The sequence below is a fragment of the Motacilla alba genome, chromosome 5 (assembly GCF_015832195.1).
Source record: "Motacilla alba alba isolate MOTALB_02 chromosome 5, Motacilla_alba_V1.0_pri, whole genome shotgun sequence".
Classification (NCBI taxonomy): Eukaryota; Metazoa; Chordata; class Aves; order Passeriformes; family Motacillidae; genus Motacilla; species Motacilla alba.
The window spans coordinates 51502282-51523877 of record NC_052020.1 but is presented as its reverse complement, the minus strand read 5'-3'; the positions used below and the strand labels follow the sequence as shown (position 1 = coordinate 51523877).

Below are 21596 nucleotides of genomic sequence, written 5' to 3'. Positions count from 1 at the left end.
AGATGCGGGGTTTTTTTAAAGACACAGATGAAAACTTCCTCATCTTGTACACAAGACCAAAGAGAAGCTAGATACTGTTACAACTTCCCTAAACAAGGCTGCCAAGGATTTGCATCTGAACAAAATGTATTTTAAAATATGCATAAATAACAGTTGGCTTCCTTGTCAAGTTGTCTCTGTTCTCCTTGGAGGGCCAAGGTGTTTGTTATCAGGCAGAGAGAGATTGAGCACACGTGTTGCTGTGGCCAAAACTGTACCTGCCCTGGCCAGGCTGCACCCTGCAGCCCCTCTGTGTGATTGCTGCAGGGTGAGGAGGGTAGCAGAGAGCAGGAGGGCCAGCCTGCTATTCCCAGGGGGATGTAAGGAGGTATGACAACGGCCCAGGATCCTAGATCATGGCTTTTTCAATGGATTCTGGCCACTCCACTGCCACTCCCCATCAGTGTGTCATGGCTCAGGTTCAGCTGAGAGCATCATGACAGTCTTGTTCACTCTGGGTGCCAGAGGAGTAGCTCAGATATCCAAACTCTCACCAGCTATCCCTTCTGAGATGCTCCAAGGCAGAAACAACATCCTCACAGCTGCTCCAGATCAAAAAGCCCTTTGGGGGTAATGTCCTGCTTCCAACTCTTCTGTTTTGACTGAGCAAAGGGTACAGCTTCAGTTCCTTGCTCTGCAGCCTTTACTCTTCAGCATTCTGGGCAGTCCCTGTAACTGGCACTGCCCCTGTGTGCTCTGCAGGGAGCTGTGCTGGCTCCATCAGCCCTGCAAATGACAGTGATCTCCTAGGACACAGCACTGGAGCCTTGGCTCTGTTCTTGGAAGTTGTCATTGAAACTGTAGGGTTTTGTTTCAGGGTTTAAATTCATAGCCAGGGATCTGTTTGCCACTTGAACTGTTTTAGGACTGCTGTTTACTCTAGGGTCATCAAGGAATTGATGTGCTTAGGAGAGAAGAGCTATGCTCAAGGCACAAATTTCTTTATTCATTAATTTTGGTTAAGGAATGAAAAAGCCACAGAATTAGGCACTATAAGCTGTTCATGTTTCAGTAGAACAAAGTGGTATTTAATCTAAAATAATCTCCGTACTGCATGGACAGTAAAAGATAAGCCATGCTTCTGAAATTTGAGAAGAAACAGAAAGAAGATTGCTATTCTTAGCCTGATAGCACTGAAAATGTTTCCTAGAAGAGAAAATGTTCCTTTTTCCTAAGAAACGAAGCTGATACATGCTCAAACCTATTACCATGGGAAATTCAAATCCCTTGCTGGAAAACATGGAAAAATTCTAACTGTTCTCTTCAGCTTCCTTGTTGGTTATAAAAATACAGAAATCCAGAGAACTAATCCTAATCTTCCAAACCTAGCCACTTAAAAAAAAAAATAATTATCTATGTTGCTGCACTCTTCATTAGAGTACCTGTTGCCCATTGCTTCTGTAACAATGGTGTGGAAACATCTTTCCAAACAGACAAGGAGTAAAGGAGTCTGGTCTAATTTGCACATGGCAAAGTTTCCAAGGTGAGGTGGGGGAAGACACAGAGCAGGGGGTGGGACAGAATGTTTATCAGCTCTGCTGACAAAGACACATCGAGATTCAGCAGCTGGGGGGGGTTGGTTGGTTGGTTGAACTGGAAAACGCTCCTGCTCCCAAGCTGTGAGAGTAATTACACACTGCCACAGCACAACAGGCTGGGCGGGATATCCTACACCTTCAAATGAGCCCTTTGACAAAACATCAATGCAAAGGCTGTTCTGTGACTCCCTGGAGCCCTCCCACCAGCCCTGGGGTAATTCATTTCCACAAACAGAACTGATCCCCTCAACCTGTTGGGATGGGTGCGAAGCCAGCTGCCTGCTGTGCCCTTCCTGTTATTCTGGGACAGGAGTCAGACTTGGGGCCGAGCCCACGCTGGGATGGCTCTGCCCAAGGTCACCACCAGCCCTCGCTGTGTGTGGCTCGTTGATGCCTGCCATGCTTCATCTGGAGAGGAACTGGGGGCAAAGCACACCGGTGAGCACACGGATCACTCACCCAGCTGGGTCCAGGCTTGTTTTTCAGACGGAGCCATGGCTTGGGAAAAGGCTGGGGCTTCTTGGCATTGGAAACAGAAGTCTTTTGTTTATAGACCAAGCAATAGCAGCATCATCTTTCCTCAGACTGACCTGCCAGCACATCTCTGTCTTCTGCCACCTTTAGGGCACAGTGGAGTGCAGGCTGCACAGCACATTCAGTTTTCCATCTCTTGGAGAAGGCTACCAACAAAAATACCAAGGAGTGCCAGCTGCATCACCACTGACAAGCTTAAAAAAGCAAACATGGACAGTGATTATGTCACTGCAGAAGAGAACTGTGCTGCTGGAGCCAGGAAGCTGGCTACAAAGGTATGGAAAATAAGATTCACAAAGTCTTAACACCATGAGAGCAGAGGGGTAAGGAGATAAAACTTAAAAAGCTTTTGTCTTACCTGCACATGTTAATGTTGTCACACATGGCAAATTACTCATCCATAGGAAATGCTTTCCAAAAGCATGCAAGACAGTAGCTAGAACCAGCATTCCTGAAAAGCTTGGTTATAGTCAGTCCCCTAAAAAACGACCTTCTGTCAAGAGCCAGTGATGAAATTTTGTAAATACATCTCATGGGTTGCTCAAGCACTTTCAAACCAAAACATTCATATCCTACCCACCTTGTAGTACAAAGTGGCTTTATTTGCTGTGACAGGTAAAAAAGGCCTGAAACATTATCATTCAGAAAGCAAGGGGAGGGAGGAAGTACTGAGTTAGTTTTGACTTTGGAACTGACTCCTCTCTGCAGTTCCCAAAGTTTAGCCTGCCTAGAGTCTGTTGAAGGAGATGAAGTCTCTTGTATTTTGAGTAACTTGTTTAAAAGATGGGTTAGTGCTCTTTAACAGTCTTTTACCCTGGCACAGAGGCAAGGAAAGACAGAGACTAGAAAGGGGCCAGGGTGCCAGGTTTGTTTCCTAATTTCCTATTTGTCCTGTGTCTGGTGTCCAAGCCATATGGGTTTTTGATTTGCAGTATAAGAAATCTACTGACATCAGCAGATCCTTGTGCATTGCATCATCCCATCCAGGCAAACAAGGCACTTGTGCCATGTGCTTAATATTTAAAGAGCACTGTAAATCCTTGCAAACCAAGTTTCATAAGATCTAAGTTAATAACAGTACTTCCATCCCTGCCTGGTGTCAGCACATGTCTGAGGCTACATAACCATGAATTCCCAGGCTGGCTTCAGTGGTCTCTCCTCCTCTACCTGTACCGTGTGAAAAGGAGGTTCTGCTTATGACTTGCTCAGACCATACCCAATTGTCCTCTATGACCCAGAATCTCAGCAGTGGTGCTGCAAGGCTGCTGCTTGCACTGATTTGCTCCTGCTCTTCCCACCACACAGGTACAGGTGCACGTGTAGCACAGGAGCGGAAGGAGCTGAGCTCCCCCACAAAACCAAACTCAGCAGGAAACACAAATGCAGTTTGCAGAAGCATCAGAGATCCCTCCCTGCTGCTACAAGAAATGGAACCAAGTTCAGCTGGGGTACAAAGATTGCCCCCGCTTGCCCTGATGACCTCTGAAATGACCAGTATCTGTTTGCCCAGTGGTTTAGTCGATAAATGAAAAAAAAATCACATAAATCAACAAAGCTAATTTCAGAAACCTCAAACAAAGAGAAACTCATCATGTTTAGAAATTACTGCTAAAGCCAGGAGAGCCTGGTCATCTAATGACCCAGGCCAGCAGTTCTTATGTTGAGCTTATCACATCTGATTGATTTACAGTATCTGTTTTAAATCCAACTTTATTGATTTTTAAACTGTGGTGCATCCAAGGCTCTCTGAAGAACCAGTAGCTGAGCTAAACCCCAAAACATCCCCTGCCATCAACCCTGCCTCCTTATTCTGTAAGGAAAAATATTCTTTTCCTGATACAAATGTGAGAGTTGACCAAAATGGATCTGAATCGGCAAGGGGAGAGGCAGAGACAATTCTGAGGAGCAAAGAAGGCAGAGAGGGACTTTGATCTGCCCCACACTTCAGCTTTCTGAGCAAGGTTTTAGCAAGTCTGAGCCAGTAATTCAGGATCTGTGTGAGCTCCAGACCCTCCAGCCATTGTAAGGTTACATTCCCTGTACTGCAAATCTAACGGGAAGCAGAACAAATCAACACTTCTCCTTCAGGAAAGCAAATAAGGCTTGAAAAGCTCAATTCCCCAGTTCATGATCCATGGCAAGACACCTGCATGCCTGGAATATGAGGGGTGACCATGGACCAGTCACCCCTGCCGTGTGCTCCCCAGCTAAGGCAAACACAAGGGCAATACATTCCATTGCCCTCAACAGGGAGATGAACAATTAATGCCAGACAAGTCCTTCCCCAGGAAAGGGGAAAGCAGTGGAAAGAGGCCAAGGACAAGAGACTTCCAGGCAGAAAGGACTTGGCTCAGCCAGGACAGGGAGCACCTTCCCTGCACTGTGTGCTGTGAGTGCCACAGCTCCTCTGCCCCAGTCTCATGGCTCTGAGGGCAAATGGGCTGTCCTGCCAGCAGTGACCAGGCTGTGTACACAGACCTTGACTCTGTTTGGAAGACTGGGCAGCCCCATCTTCTCTCTCAGCCAGCAAAGCAACTTTGCCCAAAATCATCCCTCTGCTCCTTTGTTCCAGTCCCAGTGGTAATTACTGTTTTGATGTAAGGGGTGGTTTTTTTGTCATCACGCTCTTAATATTCAGGCTTTATTTTATAATCATTAGGGGTTTTTCTTTTTAGTCGTGCAAGTAAATTGCAATAAACACATACTACATCACACTCGTATTTTTAATGTGATGTCATTTTCCTGACAATGTTTGAGGCAGCATTTTACAGCAAAGGCTAAAAGGATAAGTAATTTCTAACTCACAGTAAGAGAGAGAATGAAATCCCTTGAGGAGCTCAGTTTCTGAACATGCTTTCCTCTCAAACCATCTGCTAGGGCTCTCCTGCTCTCTCCCACTCTTGCAATAGGAAAGCTATTGATGGTTAGTGACTCAAAGTGGCAAGACAGGGGGATGCAGACTCTCACAATGATTTCAGTCCCTTGCTAATGCCATGCCCTGTCAGGGCTGTGGCCAAAGGCAGGCTGGATAAAATTCCCCAACTGGTAAAGGATGTGATCTGAACAACGGCTTGTCCACTTTTTCTGTGAGGAAAGGGGCACATCACTTCTGATAACACATCTGCAGGCTCTCCCAGCAGGAGCAGGACTGGGACCTTAAGGAATCCAGAGCTTAAGAAAACTGCTGAAAGCACTGTAGGGCCAGAGAACCATGGCAGAGCTCTCAGTGCTCTGGGAAGAGCTCTCTCATGCCACTGAGAAGAACGTGGCACTCCCTTGGGTTTGCCTGCTTGTTCAGATGCCCAAGGTTTGACTCAGCTTTGCTGCTGCCTCATTTTCCCCACCAAGAGCAGCATCAGGGCTGTGGTTAGACCATAAATGCCCTGACAGAAAAAATCTTCTGAGACAGCCCTGAGGTAAGAGCTGCTGGGAGAGCAGAGCAGGTGATTCACTTGCTGAGTCACTCAGCAGGTAGAATATTCCAAAGGATAAAACCAGGTGATTTCCTTCAAAGTGAAATGCCAGCTATGCATCACCCAGGCTTGCCTTCACTATGGAGAACATCAGGTGGGGTGTACAACTGTACAAGATCCTGGCCAGAGACAAGCAATTCACGTCCAGCATCGTCCTCCCAACCTTCACGACAGGTCAGCAAGCTACCATCCCGTCAGCCAGGGCTGTGGTATCAAGCTCTAGGTGAAAGACTCAAGGTGTATTGCCTCATAATCCTTTGCTCCAGTCAGTCTGGTCTCTATGAGACCATCATCCTTCCTGAGAGTCACCACCCAGACTGGGTGTGCAGAGAGAGGCACTCCACCCTCCATTCTTTCTGTCAGCAGTACAGTTCTCTCTCCACAGCCTGTCCCCAGACTCTTGTCTGCCACTGACCCCTTCCAGCACACACAGCCCTGCTCTCAGGATGCACAGGGAGCACACTACCAGCATGGCAATGGGAAACAGCATCCAAGCTGTCCTTCACTGCTTAAGAGACTGGGTGAGCGCCAGCTCCTCAGTGAGATCAGGCTGCTGTGGAAGCACAGAGCAGGAGGCACCTGGGGCTTTGGGAAGACAGCATGGGCAGGCAGGCACTGGGGCAAAGCACCACAGACCTCGTATCATGAATGCAGTGAGAACCTGAGTTCCTTTGGTACCACATGGCATCAGCTGTGCTTACACACAGGCTTCGACATGCCTGTGGTACTGAGCCACTGCCCACATGATGAACGGCCAACCCACAGCACATCTCCTTTTGCCAGTTCAGAGAGACATAGATCAGCTTAATTCCAGCTTCTGAGGTCCAGCTTTCCAGAGTAACATCAGCAAACATTCTTATCAGTAATATCTGCAAATATTCTAATCACCAGAGGTCTCTGGCTCAGTATTGCCCTGCCATGGCCACCACAGCAGCCTTTAACTCCTCAAGTCTCCCAGGCCCCCACAACACAAGCCAGACAGCAGCAGACCTTGCCCTGCAGTAGTCCCTGCTGCACCTGCAAACAGCATTTTTGCTGGTACCAGCCCCAGGGTTGCCAGGCAGGTGTTTCTACTGCACAGCTGAGCCCCACGGGGCTAAAGACAGAACCACCATGCTCTGCTCTAACAGCACGACTCTCCCGTGTTCCCATCCTCGTTCCACTTCAGCTGAACGATGGGGGAGGAAAAATGGGGAACAAATTACTTTGCTAGCCCTGACAGTGAGGGAGTAATTTTCCAAGCTAGAGCCAAACAGAAGAGGGAAGAACTGACACAGAGCTTGGCTCTACCCACCTCCAGCTCAGAAAGAAAAGCTCTGCTGAGCAAATGCTCTGCCTTTCAGAGGGTGCTAAGCAGCACTGAGTACTCACTCTGGGAGGTAATAAGTCCCAGCTGGTAGACTGGATCTGCATCTATTCACCTTTTCAGCATTTGCAGTTCATGCATGGGAAGTGGCACTGTGCTGTACCAAACCAAGGACACAGAGCTGAGAGGGTATTCGGAAGTCTTTTGTTCCAGAATCAAAAGAAGCCTTTCCTGCCTCCTACTTGGGATTTGATGCTTTAGAAACTGGTTGCTCAGATACCAAACAAATCTTGTGTAGATTCCCTATTAAAACAAAAGCATAGAAATTTATGTAACCAAATCCCTGCTTTGGACTGTGACCTTACCAGGCCCTGTTCATTAATTAGACTTCACTGAAGCTTTAATCAGATCCAAACCTGACACTGGTGTAGCTCACTCTATAGGATACACCTTTGCTCATGGGACACATACCAAACATGCTGTTTTAATCCCACGTTGACCACAGGTGACCTTGACATTAAATACAGTGTGGCAGAAAGATGTGTCCTACTTCTCTCTGTTAGCTGCTGTCTGTGAAGAAAAAAGCAAGTTTGGCTATCAAAGCCGAGGAATTTTAGCTCAGCTGGCAGAAGGGCTGCACCCCCTGTGACAGCAAGTCTCTGAGCTCTGACCCTAAAGAAAACCCTTGCTCTTTGTGGTATCAAAACATGAAACTAGCACAGTGCTCCTGGCATTTCCACCTGCCTTCCTAGCTCCCAAGCCTCTGCAACATAGCTCTCTATGGGTTAATGGGAAAACACAACTCTACTGGTTTGTGGCTCCCTTTCCTGTTGCTGTAGGATGTATCACACTACTCTCAAGCCCACACCCTCAGTGTAAGCTCAGTGCCTGACATCCTGCTGAACTGGGTACTGGGGGTCACCTCACTCAGCTGACCACTCTGGTCTGCTCCTTTCTGAGCAGCCTTTGGGAACTGCCTGACCAGTCAGTCTGTCAGCAGCCAATCTTCAACTCCTCTCTCCTGCTTGCCTGCTCTCCTCCTCAATCTGCCTTTAGGTAAAGATAAGTTTACTGCTGATTTACCACAATAAATACATGAGATGTCTGGGTTTGGGGAAAATGACCACGTAATAAATAAAAGGGACAGCTCAGGCCTGTTGAAGTCAAAGACTGATTCTACACATGAGCATCCACTTGTGAAGGGATCACCTCTGTGAAGAAAGACTATTGGAACCAGCACCTAGAGCTTAACAAAAATGTATTTACTACACAAGTCTAACCATTTGCCTTTTACAAGTCCTCCATATTGTTGTAATGTCAAATCATCAGTGGTCAAAGGAATCTTTCTTATTGTTGTTCATGACATATTGATTCTGAAAATAAAAAGACCAACCCAACCCCCAGATACATCTCTTACAGGTGATGTGACATGTTATGAGCCTGCTGGTGGCATTGCTTTTTTGCCTCTTCTACAATGAAAAGCACTGTTTTCACACAGGCCATCAATAAGGCCTGAATGTTCTTATGAATAAGAGAAGTGCTGGAGGACTGATGTGCAAAACTGCTGTGTGTTCACAGCACCAAATGACTGTACAGGCCATTCATTCATGAGTTGGACTCAATGATCCTTGTGGGTCTCTTCCAACTCATAATATTCTGTGATTTTGTGAAAATGGCATCAAAGGAAGATGCACTCGTTCTTCACCTTCAGAATTCCTGACTTTCTGCTAATATTATTCAGATCCAGCAAGCAGAACACAAGGGACATAGGAGTACATTAAGAAGTGAAAATAAGGTGATACCACCTACATAAAAGAATCAAGCAAAGCAACAGAACATTAAATGGCTCTGACAGATAGATGTTCTATTCTTTTATATAATTACAGAGTTTGGTCCCTTTGTCCAATGTTAAATTGGACAATCCATTGGCTTAATGGAATGGAACTGCAACCATTTCCTGACAACAGCACAACCTAATAAGTCTTATGATAAGGAAATGCTTCCTGGCATTAACCTGTTTCTTCTTCCCTCATTCATCTTCCACAGGTCAGAATTACACTCCTCAACATCCCCCGAAATCATCATTTTACTTCTACTCACCCTAGCAACCACAGATTAAGGTAGGTATTCTTTCAAGGCTCTTTCACTCCCATTCCTGCCCCTCTTCCCAAGGGGGAGCATTATCTCTGCTCGTACTGGTTTTCTCAGAATGTCCTTTCTGAAATCCAGGTGCTTCCAGCTGTTTGCAGTAACCTTGATGTGAACACGTCAATGTCAGAGGGAAACAAAGTCACATTAACACTATGCAATGCAAAAGACTTCACCCCAAACCAGGACCAAAACTGCAAATGTTACACAAAACTCTACCACAGGCCTCCTGTGACTTGACTCTCTTTTGAAAAGATATGCTCCTATTTCCCAACCAGTGGCATAAAATGGCTTCCAAAGATGCTCCTTACATATCTACAGCAGATGCATTGGGATAAAGAGAGGGGGGGAAAAAAAGATGGTTCCTTCCCCAAGTGTCATCCATATTAAAATTTTACGAGTCACTGCCAAAGAAGAAAGACTACCACATTATAGAAAGAGGATCCATTTGTTTTGCAAAATCACTCGCTTGGGATGGCTTCCAAAAACATCTTACTTGGCTGGACATAAGCAGAGTTGCCTCCAGAGATGTTGTATGGCAAAGCCTTATAGGCAAAGCCTACCAATAATATTCCTGAAGCCTATCTAGGGTGCATTGTGGAGAAAGCTTTGCCATGAAAAGGACTAAATATGAAAGACAAGCATTCCAGTATTCCCTACTTGCCTGGCTCTGTTTTCACAAAATTTTTTTTCAAAATAGTAAAAAAAAAAAAGGTTTTGTTTTTCCCCTAATCAGCATGGTTATAACTGTGGCCAGTATTTCCTGGGCTTTACATGACAGCTGAATTCAGATACTTTTAATCTTAATTGGGAAAACAGCTGAATATAAGTCAAGAGATCAACAATACCAGTGTTGATAAAAATAAACTCGGATTTCTTTTATTTTTTGGGGTGAAAGCAATGCTCACATTCCCACTGCAGCAGTGTTTCTGGAGCAGTGATTCTCCAAGATGCTTCGTCAGGCACTGCCAAGTGGACCATATTTGTTTACAGACGTGTACAACTTCTGGGGTGATTTCTGTTAAAAACTAGATGGAAAAAGTGCAGGAAAATCTACAAGAAAGTTTCAGTGGTGACCCAGGTCAGCCCACTCAAGAATTTGGGAATAGCTATTTTAAATCTACTCGCTCTGAACAAGCTGTACTTGTAAAACTGAGAGTAAGAAAAAGTGAGAATCTTGAATGCAAAATGCAAAGAGGGTAACAATTTGCAAATCATCTGGGTGAGAGGCCTAATTGTTGAGTCCATTAGACACTGGATTTTAAAAGTACCCATCTCGAGGTGAGAGATGGATACTTGTGGACAATCAATGTCCTAAAATAATCGTAGATGGTAGATACAATATGAGCTGTACTGCTCCCCTCAACATTTAACTTTTAAAATTAAAAACTGCATGAAATTTGGTGAAATTCTCCCTAAGAGAGCATGAACCAAGTTGTATTTGTAATAACAACTTACTAGGGATGCAATTTGTGTCTCTTGTGCTGATGTGTTCCACCCTGGCTGACTTTGGGAACTCTAGCAGGGAACCCTAGACTTAAAGCAAGAATCCTTAGAGACAGACCTAAAAACCCATTTGTCCAGATCTGCAAAAGATCCCTCTTATCCCCCACAGAGGCTGGCAAAACTCACTAGGCAGGGAATCCTGGGTAGGTGATGAGCCTGTCCATGCTGCCCAGAACAAATGTGCTGAGGCAGACTCTGAAGTCTGGGCTCTTGGCAGCACAGTTCTGCAAAGACATTGTTATTCTTAAGGTCCCTGAAGCTGACAGCAAGATAGATGCCAACCTGCTTCTAGAAGTGGCTCTGAGATATCACTGGCTGTATGATTGTGACACTCAGGGATTGAATGAAGCACAGCCTTTTAAGTGAAAGCTGAGCTCACCTTGCTTGGTGTGCTTTGAAACTCATCTGGAAAAATATGGTATCTCTCTCCCATTTAAGAAAAAACCCAAACATCTGTTACCTTCCATCTCAAAAGTCTTCTATTAAAATGAGGTTTAAGAAATCACTATATTGCAAGCAGCCAGCAATGGTGAAAAACATGCTGCAGAGGACTAAGGACAAGGTTAAAGCTGACACAAAATCCAGCTGGTTTAAGCTCTGTTTTTTTATTAAAACTAAAGTTAAAGTAGAAGGAGCTGCTTCACTACAACCCCGGACCTCAACTCCCATCCTACAGCCATTAGAAATGGCAGGATGGGGAGGAAGGAAAGAAGGTGCCATACACAACACTCAACTGCCTGTTTTCCTCAAAGGATTTGCTCTACATGGGCATTATGCAAACATATGAAAGGACAGGAGAAAGATCTCCCCACTAAGCAAAGAACAGTATGAAAAGCCATCAGCAGGCCTTAAAAGCAGGGAGATTCAGCTCCCCGGTGCATCCATTCCAAGCAAAGACAAACGTGTTTCAGATTTTTTTGTTGCTGTTTTAAACAGGCCCCACGTTGGCAGTATTTTAAGAAACCAGCTAATGAGACCTGAAGCCCAACAGATCTCCTACACGAGTACCTATGGCATCGACGTTAATATTTAACAAGGGCAGCATTATTATTACAGCAATTACAAAGAGAACCAACAGAGCTAAACATGTTATTTCAAAGTGTTACACTGATCGTTTACCACGTTCTCCTTAACTTAAAAGGTCTGACTTTCACCACAGCACCATGGAACAAAGTGCAGGTCCATTGCTTCACATGTTTTTAGCCCCAGTTTGGAGTGCAGGGTGCAGCTCACAGAGGGAACAGACCCTAGACCATCTGTTGAGGCACAAAACAGATTTAGCAAGACAAGCGTGGGAGCTGAGCAAGTAAAATCTCAGTCATTCTAGCAATTACCCTACTTACTTTGCACTTCCCATGATCAGCTGGCTGGTCTGTTCCCTAGAACAACCAGGGATTGTGGGGTTTCTTGCTGGCAGTTGCAGTTTTTCCCCTGCAGCTCAAGCAAATTCATTCTCTATGGTACATCCCCCTGCTCTGTAGCGAGGCACACGTGCCAGGAATTCTCCTGGGGGCTTCCCTGGAACCTTCCTCCCAGCCTTATATTTCTTTTCTGGGCGAGATCTATTTAGCTTGATCTTTCACCTGACCCAACTGAGCTTAGCTAAATTCATCCAGCCCACATTTAGGGAAAAATACAGCAGCGTGACAGCCTCAGCAAGGAGTCATCTGTTGAGTATTCTCATTTCATGCTTCAAGAGATGTTAACACCTGTGTCACTTCTCCATCTCATACTCAAGATACCTCTGCACACCCTTAACAGCAGAGAGCTCTCTGCAAAGGCTCCCCACACTGATTAGACAGCAGGTCCACTGAATACAAATAAACCACAGTCACTTGTGCAAACCCAAGATGGTAAGTACAGGACATTAATACAATTCTGTACGCATCTTTAGGCACATTTTCTCTGGATATGGGATTCAAAACACAAGTGTTGTAAATGGAAGTCTCCTTCCCTTATCTGCTCTAAGTGTATCTCAGCTGAGGTTATGAGAAAAGTATATTAAAATGGAAAAACAAGTCACTGGTTTCTTCAGTATCAGAAATAGTGAATAATGTTTGAAAGATTAATTTGCAACTGCAGCTCCACTCAGTGATATTCAGCTGTGTACTATTCAATTCCTCTATCAGAATCACAGGCTATAAAAATCCCTGTATTTAGAAGTAATTTCTGAGGGCCAAAATGGAAAGGGCACTTTTCAGTTTGGAAGATTTAGTACATTTTTGGTATTTTATTATCATTGTTATCAGCTTTTACAGAACAGAAATCAAAACTTTATATATGTGCATATACATATATTAAAAAATCCACCATCCATAAGAACACAAAGATTCTCAATCAGGTCTTTACTTTTTCATGCTTTTTTTCTTCCACTAGCATCAAGCAGGATTTTAACCTTATGGCTAATCCAGCAATTTGATAGGTATATTTAAATAGATTTCAAGTCAGGTAGACTCAAAGACCAAAGGAGTCATCATGGTAATTTCACTCAGCTTCTAGTGTGATACCAGCCACAGAACATTCTAAAACATTCCCTGCACTGAACCCAAACCTCACTTCCCATCTCAATTTCAAACAGTGAGAAATCCATAACTGATAAACCCAGATATTGCCATTCAGCAGACTGGGGAGATAATTTCATTTATCCAGACATTTTAATCTTTATTGGTAGAGCTCTGGTTGTAGTAGTTCACAAAAGATAATGACTACAACTCAACTTTCACTTTCCAGTAATTAAAATCCAGTCCTATACATTACAAGTTCTCTTCTGTCCTGATGTGAGAGTGGTTAACTATGATAATTCATTATAAAAAATCAGGGTGATCTACTTTGTTTGGCACAGGATCCATCAGTCTTTCCCAGCTACTTGCCACTATAATACTGTTTCCAACATGTAACTTTGGCTTTCAGGAAGGCTGCAAGAGGAGTAAGAACTGCAAATACAGCTGGAAATCCTCAATCCAGTCTTACCTCTCTACTCCTGACAGTAGGGACGGGATGTAGACAGGGCCAGTTAGTGTAAAATTGGGACACCTGAGAATTTACACCAAAGTAAAGAGGAGAACTCCATACCTTCATAAACAATTTATGCTTCACTAATTGCTAATTAACCAGGATAAGCCATAGGCATGCAAGCACTTGAATGTCAAGCCTTTATACTCAGAACAGCATTTACTGAAAAGGTGTATCAAGGTTGTTCCTTGAAATCTACCCAGAACTGGCTGAAACAACTAGCAAAAGCTCACTCAGTAAAGGGAGTTCCAAGAGAAAAGCAAAAATATAAACCAGAATGTCACACAAGTCTGAAACAACCCACAAGTGCTTTTGAAATGATTGGCAGAACTCATCTATTGAAAAGCAATGTAGGGGAGTTATGGGGTTCTGATGTTCACAGGTGTGTGGGAAGAAGGGAGGATCCTGGTCTGTTCCATCAGACACTCTTGGAACAGGTAATGGAGGCTGAAGAGTTGAAAAACTTTGTACTGCACAAATAATATATGCTTAGAGAAATATTCTTAGACAATGACCCAAGTTCATAATTAAGGGCTACTACTAATTTTCCTAGTAGTAGCACTGTTTCATATCAACAGTTCTGCTATCTTACCTAAGGAATTAGTATATTTTCTTTGACATTTGTTAGTGAAAGACTTTCTCTGTACCATTTAACACGATCCTATCTATTTTTATTGCTGTGAGACAAAGAAAACCAGGAGTTTCTCATCTGTCTAAGATAGCTGGTTTCACAACAACTCATCACATACAACTTCATTAAGCTGTGACATCAGGACTACTCCTGCATAATAGCAAGGAGTCAGTGCTGTAAGGAGACTACTATTTCCCTGCAGGAGTCAGAGAAGCAGCTGAACCAGTTTGTCAAGATAAAAGCTATGATAATTAGCAAGGACACTGCCATCTGAATCTGAACAGGATTCCTGGGGCTGGAAGTGTGTTTAAGAGTCAGAAGCCTCATTAATCACTGTTACATTCTCTTGTGTAAAGTTACCCAGGTCCCCACTCAGCCAGGAAACAGCTCTCTCTTTTGGGAAGCAAAGCCAAGGTGTTCTCTCTCAAACCCCAGCTGCAGTTCCAGTAAAATGCCAGAAACACAGGAAGTCCTGGGATAATGAATAATTCAAGGAAGGGTGCAGTTACAGCACATGTGGTACAATCACCATTTTCAGCTGCACCATTTTCTAGCTGGAACCACAAATGCATGTTTTTCACTGAGAACTAAAATATTCCAGATGCAATTTTTGTTCAGCATGCAAGGAAAGACATTTGTTTACTTCTGTTACAGCAAGACTATCTTAATACGGACGCAACAAGCGTAATATTCAAAGGAGAGAGGTGTTTAATTGTCTTTGCTTGAATGATGAACATTTTGCTGGCTTGACACCCCTGTCACAATTAAATAAATAGCTAAAATAAACTTCACGGTATTCAGGTCCTTACATTGTCATTACCATGCTGTCTGGGGCAGCATTAGGGCACATTAGTCTTTCACAACAAGACGACTGTCAGACATAGAGAATTCTCTTGTAAATCACACAAAAGATGAGTCTTACCACAGTAATTTATTTCTTAAAAATCTAATTTATTGCACTTTGTCTTAAAGCACAAACAAAACCAAAAACCTAAATACAGAAATAAAAGTAAAAAAAAAACCATCCTAATTTTGTTGAAACTACCCTAAAAAGTAGTCTGAAAGAGCTCTTGACACCAATTGAATATTAAGGACCATAGCAAGGAACAGTATTATACAGTAAATAAACAACTAGCAAGCTCAACCCATTACTAAGATGACTTTGAAAAATGTAATACAAAAGTGTCACTATTAAATAATGCCATTGTACTTGAGCATCTGGTGCTTGGAGGGCACAGAGAAGTTGTTCTTTCTCATGTCCTTTCTCCAAAGTGATTGACTTGGGAGTTGCCATAAGACACTTTTAAGCTGAATTTCAGCTTCTTTGGGGTCCTCAAGACACCGAGCTATGCTTGCATAAAACAGACTGGGTTACTTCACAAGCTGATTCCATTACCATCCACTTCCAGACAGGCTAAAAGAATCCCTCTGGGGTAATCTCTGTATAGAGATGAGACAGCAAAGAAGCAAACAATCTGTAAAAGGGAAATAAATCTGTCCTTCCTGTAGGACTGAGATTCAACTGAGAACTGACAGCCAATGCCACAAGTGCTACTAAAAAAAAAAAAAAGACATAACTTCTCTCTCCCAATTCACATTCTCACCTTGCACCATGTTTGTTCCAAGTTTAGTGCAGTACACGCATGAACTATTCTGAAAGAGAACAGAGGTTAAAAAGAAAACACATCCTTTTCCATTTGTGTTAAGTTCTGAAAAGGGAAACATCCCCGCTTTTCAACTCTTGGCCTTTCCTGAAGCTGGCTCTTTTACAGTATTGGTTAGCAGCTGCTTAAAACATTCTGATGATTTATAAGCTTAGAACAAACACAAAATAACTCCTCCGCCTACACACTGAACTCAGGTTCTCTCATCTATAGTTCTATTGCTTAAAAAAGATGAGGTATCTTTCAAAGAAGATTTAGTATAAAGAAAAATAAACTGCAATGATTAACTTAGGTTATTTCCCAGTTCATCACATACTCCTGTTGCAACATCTGTTAAGTATAAGACACTTCAAAATTTAGCTAACATAGCTAAAAATCAGAATATTGTTAAGTATTTTCTCACAATATCACAATTTTTAATGGGATATATAGGTAATTCTATCCATTACCATTTTATTCTTAATAGATCTAAGTTTGGTACTCAAAACAATATGAGTCCAAATGTTAAAGCACTGGCTGGAGGCACAAATACAGCACAACAGGAATGATGAAAGCTGCCTTGTACATTCCTGCTTTGTACTACAAACTCAACAAGCGACCTCTTCTTATTCCAAACTGGGACTCACCCCCAAAACTCTGTCAGCTTCCTGATGGCTACGGAAATGGGCAAAAATCCCCCTGATATTAGGTGTAATCCAAACCTCTACCTTGTGAACGAAGCCAAATTATGAACAAAATTTCTGGAAATGGAAGGTTAGTATAGCCTCACAATTATTTATATGGAAATGGATCAAACTAAGTTCATTCTAACAATACTGTGTAATCATGATGCTCTCAGATCTTACTAAGAAATACTTCACCATATTTTCTTCCATGCTGCAAGGAAAATAATTGTAAATATATGTACAAGAGTCAGGGAGTAATCCCATCAGTATGGTATGGAGTTCCAAATACAGAAGAAATTGAGAAATGCTTGATGTTTCCACATTAGAGAAATATTTAATGCAACAGAATTCCTTCTCAAAATCAGTACATTAGTTGCATGCTGTTGTGAAGTACTCGCTTTCATTGCTAGTAAGGTTAACTTAAAAGTTCTATTTTCAAAGGAGCTTTTACAGTAGTACGGTATAACAATTGCAGTATGCCACACCTAAAGAGTCTCCCAAAAGATTATGTAACAAACATTAGAACTCACAGCTTGGGGGCTATTTAACAGGTCAGTTTTCCAATACAAAAGTGCTAATATCACAGGTCCAATATGAGTGGCTTTTAGATCCAATATTCTGTACATACATTACAGAAATTCTGTCCTCCTGTTTTTTTCGCTGCTTCACAAGCTTGACAGACTTCATATCACTTCCCATTCATCTTCCAGATCATCAGGGTGAAGCAGAACAGAGGTGTCATTATTTTTCTGCAAACTATGGGAATGGCTAAAGGTCTTAGTGAGGCGCTGGAGCAGAGATCCTGAAGTACTGATCGCCCACAGTTCATCTAGGGGGGTCACTGCAAAGCATAAATTATCCATCTTTTAATTACAGTAGCAGGTTCCAATTCTAAACACTGAATAAATAATATTTGGATCTGTTTTCCCAATTACAGCCAGAGAAGCTTTTTACTAATGTGATAAAAACACCCTTGGTGAAAACACAGTGTGTGTGGCTCTCCTTGCATATGGCCAGCTTGAGCCCCATCAGGTAGAGCTCAAAGCAGACATCCCAATGTTTTGGACAGACTGTCATGCAGAACCAACTTGCCTGTTAAACGGGAGACATTCCCAGGGATCTTTTTCCAGTAGTCTCCTGCAGGATTCTTGTCAGTGATGCCGTATCGGCGAGCGACGTCTCCGTTGGGGCAGCGTGCCCACACCGTCCTGGTGCTCAGAGCCAGCTGGCAGGCCTGCAAACCTACAGGGAGTTGGACATGAGGAGGGAGCAATCAGCCTGTCCTGGACTCTAAATACACTTGCAGAAAGTACTCTGAGAGCAGACATCAAGACTATAATAGCTTTTATATTTTCTAACATGAAGCACCGGTGAACAAAAAAAAGGTTTTTAACTGCAGACTTGCTACTCCCTGCATCTACTGACCATAAGGGTTATCCCAACATGGATTTAATTTGTTATGTGGCCACAGCCACAAGCAACATACAATTAGAGGACCTTCATAACGTGCTTTTGGAGCCCCCACTGTAAGTGGCTACCATATGGGGAATAAGCCAACAATTCCAATCCTAATTTGTCTAAAAATGGTTAATATTACAGACACTGTGGACGCTTGCCCCCCCTTCACAAGAGTACTCTGCAACTAAGTGCCATGAGTTAACGCAGTGACAAATCTTTAAAAAGCAGACAGCATCAATGCAGTTATTTAGAAGGAAACAAATAAAATTTAGTTTTATTTAAAGGCAAGGCAAAAGTGTAATTACCTAATCCACAACATATCCAGCACACAGGATTAGCAGAAAGATGTGAGAAATAGCGTAAGGTTTTTGTTACCCACATCTAGGTAAGAAACCTTGTGTGATAACATAATTAAATACAAAACCCCACAGCACAACAGTCTCCCTATTGCTTAGGAATTATGCTTCAGTTTTAATTGAAAGGGAACTGTACCACTTACTAATTGAGTGGCAGCAGCCTGAAATAACACATCAGAAATTCATTTAAAAAATCGTATTTCTCCCAGTTGACTACTCAGTGTTTTTAAGTAAAACCAAGGTCCTCTTTAAAAAATAACCCTTATCAAACACTTGATTGAAAAAAAAAATAATTAAGCATTACTATTCAATTTAAAAAGCAACAAGAAAAAAAAAAAAACTAAACAAGAAAAAACCACTGAGAAAATGGCAGAAACAACAAGGAACTGATGCATTAATTTTTACCTGGTACATGTTCCCAGTCAGTGCCTACAGGCATTTCATCTGTAATTCCAACTCGTACGTGGACATTCCATTTGCTATCAATTGCCCACAACATCTGATCATTTGGACTTGATTGAATGCTGACCAAGTTGATTCCTACTGGCTATAAAAATTAAGCATAGTATTTAAACTTTGTACTACTGTATCTTTGTACTATTGTAGCATTTGTTTTTCACAGAAGTACACAAGAGCAGTAAAATATTTACAGGGAGAAATGTATTTGATATTTTATGTGCTATTGTACACAATTATCCATTTTCCAAGAACTTTAGCCCTCTGTAAGTGCAAAAGGAACATGAATGAATGTATCATTACTGATAGTGATATTAATATTTGAAGTTCAGTATTCAAGTCTAATAATGTTACATTTGCCTAACCACTACTATTCCAATCAGATACAGTTGGAACTGCAAGTTGGAAGAGGGAGCTCTTCCAAAGAAATGCACAAAATGCAGTATTTTCCTCTTGCCTGACACAAAGTTTTCCTAGTATTAATAAACCTGCACTTTCTTTCTAAGCATATTCTAAAGCAGTACATTTCTACAGTCTGAATGTCTCCTCTTTGCAATGAAATGATGATCTGCCTTCATTCCACAGGAATACATCCATGGAACTCCCTGCAGAGCACCGCAGTACTGGAGCAGCCACACCTGCAGGAGGAATCCACAACACTACCCACTGGCAAACACAAGTGAAACACCATTCTGCTCCCAGGCATGCCCTTACTCCACCTGCTTCTACAGAGATTTGCCTTAACTACTGTTCAAAATCAGTGGCACTGACATAACATCATGATTGTGTAGCAAAACCTATCATCCAATCAGCTTGGATGATTGCAAATATCCTGCAAAACATCTACTTTGAATAAAAACATGGATGTTAAATACAAAGTTTTTCTCCACACCAGCCTAGTGAAGGCACTGCAGAAGACAGTATGATGTCTGAAATACATAATGTCCTCACAAAGCAGCACTGCATTCCCTGCTTTAACCTCATGGGCATAAGCTGAAATTCCAGAGTACTAAACAGAAGAGCAAGTAGCTCTCTGTATGTATAAACCATGATCTGCATGTTTATACAAGCACACAGCCCAGTCCCAGATGGGCCCTCTGTGTACATAACAGTTACCTGCTTTGGTTTTGCTTTTAAAATTTTGGTGCTAACTTGGGTCTGACCAAGCCAAATCAATCCTGTCTGTTCAGGTTTCAAGGCCCTTGACTATCTTCTCATGTTTTTCCTCTCATTAGCTACTTGCTCTTTGTTGGGAGCTTGAGGCTGGTAGAGCCTTGATCAAGTAAGTTGTGATCACAGTAAATTCACAAGTGGCTGCAGTTTGAACACTTAAAAGTAAAGCCATTAATTGTCTTGAAAAGCACTGACCAAATAGAATACCACCTGCTTAGCTTTCAGAATGATAGTAAACTACTGTCTTGAACAAAAATCTCAACGAACAAAAAAAACAACTTAACCCGAAAACAACAAACAACACCAAAAAACCCTCCAAACATACCCAAAACCAACCGAACAACCCATCAAATGACAACCCACACTAAAAACAAAACACCCCAAAACCCCACACGATTTTCCCATTTGGACTTCTGCCCTTTTTCTGGAAGTGATCCTTACTCCTGGCCCAGCTTCCATTTCTCCCCTCCATTTTTTATGTGCTTCTTTCTACAGCCACCTTGGCTCTCACTCCCCCCTTGTCCCTGCTCATGTCCCACAGTGCTGCCCTGGGGCAGTGCCTCACTCCAGGGCAGCTTCCTGCTCCATCACATCCCTCAGCACACTCCTGCTCCTGCAGCCCCACGTTTTCACACAAGGGAGCTGGGCAGTTATTAGCTCGTGCAGGCTGAAGTACTGCATGAACAGGAGACCTTTGCCTTTCGTCTCTTTTTTTACATTTCATTTTTTTTAAATCCACTTATCTCCTTCTTACCATGTTCTTCTAAACAGCCACCTCCTTCCCAGATTTAGGACTTTCTGTCACCTTTCCCCCATGTCCTTCACACAACAAACTCTGTCTGTCTATGCTCTGCAATATGCTTCATGTTCCAACCAGGGCCCATCCCAAACTGTGCCTGACACCTTGGTGGGACTTTTGTTGCTGAAGTGTTGAGATTTGTGCACCTTGCTCCCCACTCTCATATGTCAGGATGCCATGCCTCTCTTCTACTGTCATTTGTCTAGAAGAGAATTCTCTGAGAAAGAGATGGAGGACTATTTCCATCAAAAAAGACTTACTGAGAGCTTAAACCTGCTACCTAAGCCTGTGCATTATTACAGATTTACAGGTAGTGGAAGCTAAGAAAAGCAGAGGAAACACCCAAAAGGAGAGCTTACAACAAAAAGAGCTGTATGAATCTCAGCTAAATTGCTCCTGATACCACTGCAGGCTCAAGTGCAATCAAAGCAATTACTTCTACCCTATTCTGCACCACCAACACCTCTAAGAAACAAATGCTAATCATCAAATTCAAAATAATGTGTTTAAAACTTGGCCAAATATTCCTCTCATTCTTTGCTTTTCTAAGTGAGCTCACTTCATCCTTAAGTTTCCCTCCCTCTCTGGGTATTTCACTTCCAGCTTCTCTTCCTTCTTCAGGCTACTCAGCTCTTTCTGATAACCTCACATCAATAAGACAATCCTCTTATTACTACTGCAAAGGATCCAGGCAATTCCTCCACCCTCCAGCTTTCTGCTGTGGAGCAGCCAGTAAAGGACACAACTGACAGGACACACAGTGACATCATTATTTACAGCAGCTTTTGGCACAAACCAGGAAATTTGTTTGGAAACAAATACAGGCAATTCTTAGAGC

At 42.7% G+C, this 21596-nt stretch overlaps 2 protein-coding genes across 4 annotated transcripts in view; one reads left to right on the top strand and one right to left on the bottom strand.

Annotated features, from left to right (window-relative positions):
• The first annotated feature begins 300 nt into the window (after window positions 1–300).
• On the top strand, window positions 301–20148 carry LOC119701115. The gene is made up of 3 exons (XM_038137201.1): window positions 301–2386; window positions 8937–9010; window positions 19372–20148. The coding sequence occupies exons 1-3, from the start codon at window positions 1919–1921 to the stop codon at window positions 19559–19561; spliced, it is 732 nt and encodes a 243-aa protein (XP_037993129.1). The 5' UTR covers window positions 301–1918; the 3' UTR covers window positions 19562–20148.
• TECPR2 (tectonin beta-propeller repeat containing 2) overlaps window positions 16829–21596 on the bottom strand; it is a 41337-nt gene continuing 36569 nt past the window's right edge. For 2 of the 3 annotated variants that reach the window (XM_038137194.1, XM_038137195.1), the window contains 3 exons: window positions 18736–18877; window positions 17609–17758; window positions 16829–17357 (listed from right to left, as the gene is read on the bottom strand). In XM_038137194.1, the coding sequence (XP_037993122.1) occupies window positions 17200–17357; window positions 17609–17758; window positions 18736–18877 (450 nt within the window). In that variant the 3' untranslated portion in view covers window positions 16829–17199. Of the gene's footprint in view, window positions 17358–17608; window positions 17759–18735; window positions 18878–21596 lie in introns of those variants that run through there. The other variant, XR_005257002.1, reaches the window with a different exon arrangement.